The following is a 7526-nucleotide window of genomic DNA, read 5'->3' on the forward strand; positions in this document are numbered from 1 at the left end:
GTGGAGCCTTGAGAGCTGTGATTGCGACATGTGGAGCATTACATTTATGTTGTTTCTTAGAGGGAGGGTGGGAGTTCTAGTTGTGGGGCCTGATATATTGTATTTAATGTATCGAAGCAATAGTTTTGTCGATGATTTATCGTTGAATATGCAAATTAACCTACGATGAATGCAAATCCATCGTTCGTGGAGCCCTTACAAGAGCTCTATCACATGTGGAGCGCTACCTTTGTGATTGTTGTCTTTGTTTTGTAAAGGTGAGCACTATGTGGAGCCTTATGAGAATGCATGAAGCCGTATTATCACCGATGACGTATTCGTAAAAAATATGCAAATCAGCGTGCCACGAACCTGAATATTTGTTGCGTGGAGCCTTTGCAAGCGCCGTGACCATAAGATGTGGAGCGCTCCGTTGTAGTTGTGTTTATCTTGGAATGTGAGTGTGTATGAATTTTGACAAGGTGTCGGAGATGTGGAGGGCTGTTTGTTGTTGTCTTTCTTTTTAGGAAGGTGAGGGTGGAATCTTTTACAATCGCCATGACAGGATGCGGAGCGCGACATTTGTTGTTGTTTTTGTTGTGTGTGTACTTTGTTTTTTTTTTTGTTTTTTTTTGTTTTTTTTGTTTTTTGTTTTTTTTTGTTTTTAGAAAGGGTAAGCGCTCTGCGGAGCTAAACGAATGAGCTGTAGTGACGATTTTATTCGTGAACGTGTCACTCAGCTTTCAACGAAATTGTAGCGTGGAGCCTCGTATATGAGGTATCGTGCAGCAAAATGATCTTCATTATTGCCCGTTCATATTGTAGAATGGATAGGATACGTCGCATATATACATTTTTGAAGTTTATGAGGGGATAACGGGTCATGATGTAGCCTAAATGAATAACAATATACTCGGAAGTTTTAAATGCCTCGAATCTTTTGCGTTAGAATTAGGCAGGCTACATACACGAAGAAAGATAGAAAAAAAATGATAATCGTGTCAACCGATTCATAGACGTACGCGGTATACATGTATAGCTATTCAAAGTAGAAACCACGTGTTTACAAACGAACCTAGTTGTTGTTTTATAATGATATAAACTACTTTGGTAAGCAAAAATTATATACAGTTTACTCTATGAACAACAGGAATGAAACTCCTCAACGCATGCGATTTACATAATATTCAAATTACAAACCAATTATCTATACAAACGGATCCATTTGTTGTTGTTATTGTTGTTAAAATAATATGACTCGCTTTGGTAAGCAAAAATTATAAACACATTACTCTATTTGCAACACAAACAAAATCTTAGCTCATGAGCGCATCACTTAAATCGAAGAATATATTCAGTATGTTTACATAGTTCGCATGTTGTTGGATGTGAATCCATGACTTTATCCAGTATTTCACTCGATTATGCGTGACAATGACATAACAATTGAACGCGAACACCACGCGTGAAGTAGACTACCAGTAATTTTTGATAGTGATGCGTGTTTTGATCAACCTTTGATTGTGCAAGCTTGTGTAACCAATAAAGGCGAAGGTTTGAAAGTGCCCTGTGCGCATTAAACGCAGTAGTACATGTATCTTTGGTACAGTGGCCAGTTAAGTCGATGGTATTACGTAACCCGTAGGAAATGACTGGTCTCTATGGAGTGGGGCGGGAAATTTAAAACTTCCTTTACTCGACTTCAGGTTCATTCGGCCTTTACATGGGTGTTGAGTGTATCGCTCACATTTCCCATAGATATTCACAGTAAGCAAGCAAGCTGGTGCCAGAAACCATCTCCATGAAGTGGGGCGGGAGATTTGAATTTCCTTTACTCGAGTTCACGTTCACTCGGCTTTTGGTGGCTGTGGAGCATATCACTTGCAATATCGACATATTCAGAGCGAGCAATTTTTACTGCGACGTTGTAATTGAATTTTCCTCTGAACTTCAATACAATAAAAACAAAAACAAAACAAAACAAAACAAAACAAAATAGAGCAAAACAGAACAAAACGCTAGAGCTTGAGGGAATTCATCATTGTATCGTACCAAGCTGAATAAACAGTAGAGATGATTATACATGTCTGTTATTATCGAGTTATGATATCAGATAGATAACTCTCGTTGTATTCCCCGACAAAAGCATGGGATTGACGCATTTATTCGTAGTCGAGATTTTTGTTAAGAGGTGGTTATTTTCGTTTCGTGGTTTGTTTTTTGTAGTTTGGTCGGTTTGATATACTACACCGAAAACGAAGAAGTTTTTTTTTTTTTTTCTTGAAACATTAGCCCGTTTTCTTCATTTAATTTTGCGGACGTTTACATCGTGCATGATAATATGAAGAATGATTTTGTTCGCGAATGAGAATGTATTTGCATTTCTCGCATTCATTTGTGTGTTATGTGTAAGCAATTTTAGTTGCTACCTGTGCGTTGCGATACATGTTCTGAGAGGTTTCCTTTTTCACTTTTTTTTTTCTGCTAAGTTGTGTTTTTCCTGCGATAAATCTTTAACAAGTGTTGAGCTTATGATAGGTTTGTTTACCGACCAACATAAAACTTGTCCTAACTTGTGCTTGTGAAAGTAGATGTTATGTGTCGCCACATGTCCCGTGAAGTTCCCCCATTTCATTGTACATTCTTGATGAATGTACATTTTCTTTGTATCTGTTGCTTGCGTTTTTATTGCTTAGAAGAATATTGTGTATAGATATTGATTGTTTTTTCGTAATAAAATTCCTGTACTCATGTCATTGAACAATGTCATTCACCAACACTCACACACATGCCGGATGTATCGAACATATCACTGGTTCCAGGAAGGATTAGGGAAAAGACTGCAACATTTGGCATTTAGATAGATACAATTCTTTTCTTTTTTTATTAGGGTACATCACTTTGAAAAATACATGCGCTTCTTGTTCTTGTAATGCAGAAACATCGATTCAAATTTCATACACAGATTAACCTTCTTTTTTTCGGCACAGATCACATATATTCACAAGTAATATGCTTTCAGACTTTATACATGAAATTATGTTTATGTACAGCTAATATGAACAAAGTTACTGTAAACCTGTACGAACAATCGATACAACAAACGATATAAAATCATGCTTCTGTTATATTATCCGTATGGAATACTTTGCGGTTGTGTTTTGGTTGACATTTTCATGCATTTGTGCACTATAGGAGATTACTCGTTTTCAAAACATTTTGTCTGACAACTGCAAAAAAAAAAATATTTAAAATAGAAACGAACACGTTATCATTTCTTAGCATAGAAAAAATATTGAGCCAAAAACAATGCAGTACATTGTCACGATGACAATTAACAACTGAATTAAAAGTCAGCCGTCTTGAGAATGAATACAATCAAAAAACACTTTTGTACAAAATACAAATGATCTGTTTCCTCATGAAATATTGAATGTATTTACATCTATTCGTCTGATGAGATACTTTGCCATTTGCATTTCCTGTGCTTTGCCCGAAGGAACGCTTCCAAGCTTGATGCGTCTCAAGTATATAAGAATATAAACATTTTTGCAAATATATAGACGATGAATGTTGTAAAACCCTTCTCTGCTAATTCACGGCAATAAAAATAAGTGACTGTAAATTCGTATTAACAGTCGACGAACCACCTATATATGCAAAACCAAACTTAAGCCGTTGTTATGCAAACATTACTTCGGCGTTGTGTTTATTTACGTTACTATGCATGATCGTTGATTATTGACTTACGGTTACAAAAGTTATGAAAATACAAACGCAACAATAATAGGTTTGTTTCTGACAAGAACAAAAAGACAGTTTATATTCCTGTAGTGATAACAATACAGTTCATAAAATCAAAAGACTAATGACAAATTGACAATTGTAGGACAAATTAGAGTTAACACTCCACACTTTTTGAGAATGGAGTATGATCGAAAAAAGCGTTGGCATGAAATACGAGCTAAAGTTATAAATATATCATACAAATAAAAAAAAAAATGTGGCTGAAACATAGAAAAAGACTACAAACAAGTTTTTTCTTGACATAGATTAATTGTGTTAGCTTGCATACTTGTATATTACGATGATTAAACTAAAGAATACATGCGTGCAAGTGTCCATTGACTCTTGCGTGCACCAGATATACATCTATTAATCATTATTTACAACAATTCTGTCCAGTATCTTGTATAGCCTGCATTTCGAAGAAAAACTAATACATGTACAGCACACCTCACTCTATCAAAGACATAAATGAGACTTATACAACAGTACATCAGCACCTGTGATAATAATCACACGAATGAACACAAAACATATCTTTACACTGCAGAATTACTAGTAAAAGACGGGCCATGTTTTAATCAGTTTTATGTCGTAGAACAGTTCTATGTAATGTACCACTTGGGAAGTCAGTTTTGACATGCGGGTCTGAATTGACTGACGGTATAACCATCGGTTTTAATGGTTTGCCATACTGCGTGTACGTGAGTAAAAAATACGCAATATACAGGACAAATACACTCGTAAAAATGAAACAGAATATTATCACTTAGAGAGAGAGAGAGAGAGAGAGAGAGAAAAGAAAGGTCAAAAGCATTTCACAAAGCTTAGGTTATCAACGACTAACCGATGACACTGCGATGTGACAACTATATGATACAGTTCCTTTCATTATTGAGAGCGTGCATTGATACTATCCAATGTCAAAACAAGCAAACAAAGATAACAAAATGTATATATATAGAGAGAATGATCTAATGACAACAGCTTCACTTTATCTTAAATGTCCAAATAGGTAGTTGAAACGTTGTCTTCCAATACCTTTCTCTTTGGATAGAAGTAGGTAAAGGCATTCTTAATTTGTGAATAAGTGGAAATTCCGTTTTGGACCACACGAAATCCCTTGTTGATGCCACTACCAGCAACCTTTGAACGGAGTACCTGCAGGTACGTATCTTTTGAAATGTCATTTTGTTTCTTATTGATCCCTTTGCAACTGAATTTGTCAGTAGGACCAAAACAGTAATACGTTTTACTGCAAAGTGCTATTATCCCATCCCCCTCCCACTCTACTTTGAATAACCCAGGTGTTCTCTTATCATATCGAGCGTTCTCGGGGGTATCGTTTCGAGGAAACCAGTGTGCCTTGTTGTTTTCATACTTCTGTCTCATATTGGGTTTGATTATGTTATCGAACGACTCGGACGAAATGGCGATATAAGCGGAGTCAGTATCCATTTCGCACATTTGAAAGTCTGACAGATCCACGTATTCCAAGAGAAAATCGTAATAAAACTGAAGCATACGTAGTTTCGCTAATTGGTAGACGGCATGACCGATTTGAACAGGAAGGTCCATGGTAATCTTTCTCTTTGCCATATCAACCTCGTAACAATTGTCTGAGATGGGGTTCAAGTCCCGGAAAAATGTATCGTTAACGTGTTTCTCGGCTTTCTTCCCATCGCAAACATTGACGTTTCGATGTCTTTCCTTATTTGTTATTGTTTTACCATAAGACGAGTTGCCGATGAGTTTCATGGTGTCAGCTATAATGCTCTTAGAGGGATCAATATCACCCCTACGTCTAGCATTTGACACGCTTTCACCAAAGTGTTTGAAACAGGCAACGGGCTTGTACTCCACAAACTGGTGTATCTTGGATACGACCAATCCATGGCGAAGATACCATTGGAGTAGAGGTGTGTACAGTAGAATGTTCTGGCCAAACATACTACCAATTAAGCTACGCCTAGGAGTGTTCATGATGTCATGTTCCTTGGCGTAGGATCCCATCACGTCCCCGATATCTTCTCTAGATATGTCAGTATGTTTGGCCAGAACATTCTACTGTACACACCTCTACTCCAATGGTATCTTCGCCATGGATTGGTCGTATCCAAGATACACCAGTTTGTGGAGTACAAGCCCGTTGCCTGTTTCAAACACTTTGGTGAAAGCGTGTCAAATGCTAGACGTAGGGGTGATATTGATCCCTCTAAGAGCATTATAGCTGACACCATGAAACTCATCGGCAACTCGTCTTATGGTAAAACAATAACAAATAAGGAAAGACATCGAAACGTCAATGTTTGCGATGGGAAGAAAGCCGAGAAACACGTTAACGATACATTTTTCCGGGACTTGAACCCCATCTCAGACAATTGTTACGAGGTTGATATGGCAAAGAGAAAGATTACCATGGACCTTCCTGTTCAAATCGGTCATGCCGTCTACCAATTAGCGAAACTACGTATGCTTCAGTTTTATTACGATTTTCTCTTGGAATACGTGGATCTGTCAGACTTTCAAATGTGCGAAATGGATACTGACTCCGCTTATATCGCCATTTCGTCCGAGTCGTTCGATAACATAATCAAACCCAATATGAGACAGAAGTATGAAAACAACAAGGCACACTGGTTTCCTCGAAACGATACCCCCGAGAACGCTCGATATGATAAGAGAACACCTGGGTTATTCAAAGTAGAGTGGGAGGGGGATGGGATAATAGCACTTTGCAGTAAAACGTATTACTGTTTTGGTCCTACTGACAAATTCAGTTGCAAAGGGATCAATAAGAAACAAAATGACATTTCAAAAGATACGTACCTGCAGGTACTCCGTTCAAAGGTTGCTGGTAGTGGCATCAACAAGGGATTTCGTGTGGTCCAAAACGGAATTTCCACTTATTCACAAATTAAGAATGCCTTTACCTACTTCTATCCAAAGAGAAAGGTATTGGAAGACAACGTTTCAACTACCTATTTGGACATTTAAGATAAAGTGAAGCTGTTGTCATTAGATCATTCTCTCTATATATATACATTTTGTTATCTTTGTTTGCTTGTTTTGACATTGGATAGTATCAATGCACGCTCTCAATAATGAAAGGAACTGTATCATATAGTTGTCACATCGCAGTGTCATCGGTTAGTCGTTGATAACCTAAGCTTTGTGAAATGCTTTTGACCTTTCTTCTCTCTCTCTCTCTCTCTCTAAGTGATAATATTCTGTTTCATTTTTACGAGTGTATTTGTCCTGTATATTGCGTATTTTTTACTCACGTACACGCAGTATGGCAAACCATTAAAACCGATGGTTATACCGTCAGTCAATTCAGACCCGCATGTCAAAACTGACTTCCCAAGTGGTACATTACATAGAACTGTTCTACGACATAAAACTGATTAAAACATGGCCCGTCTTTTACTAGTAATTCTGCAGTGTAAAGATATGTTTTGTGTTCATTCGTGTGATTATTATCACAGGTGCTGATGTACTGTTGTATAAGTCTCATTTATGTCTTTGATAGAGTGAGGTGTGCTGTACATGTATTAGTTTTTCTTCGAAATGCAGGCTATACAAGATACTGGACAGAATTGTTGTAAATAATGATTAATAGATGTATATCTGGTGCACGCAAGAGTCAATGGACACTTGCACGCATGTATTCTTTAGTTTAATCATCGTAATATACAAGTATGCAAGCTAACACAATTAATCTATGTCAAGAAAAAACTTGTTTGTAGTCTTTTTCTATG

At 37.1% G+C, this 7526-nt stretch overlaps 1 protein-coding gene across 1 annotated transcript; it reads left to right on the forward strand.

Annotated features, from left to right (window-relative positions):
• The first annotated feature begins 5811 nt into the window (after positions 1 to 5811).
• LOC139735083 (uncharacterized) lies at positions 5812 to 6762 on the forward strand. Its single transcript, XM_071645856.1, has one exon. The coding sequence runs from the start codon at positions 5812 to 5814 to the stop codon at positions 6760 to 6762; it is 951 nt and encodes a 316-aa protein (XP_071501957.1).
• Positions 6763 to 7526: the final 764 nt, after the last annotated feature.

Source organism: Diadema antillarum, unplaced genomic scaffold (assembly GCF_040938485.1).
Source record: "Diadema antillarum isolate AM-2024a unplaced genomic scaffold, OU_Dant_1.0 seq00000563_RagTag, whole genome shotgun sequence".
Taxonomy (NCBI): domain Eukaryota; kingdom Metazoa; phylum Echinodermata; class Echinoidea; order Diadematoida; family Diadematidae; genus Diadema; species Diadema antillarum.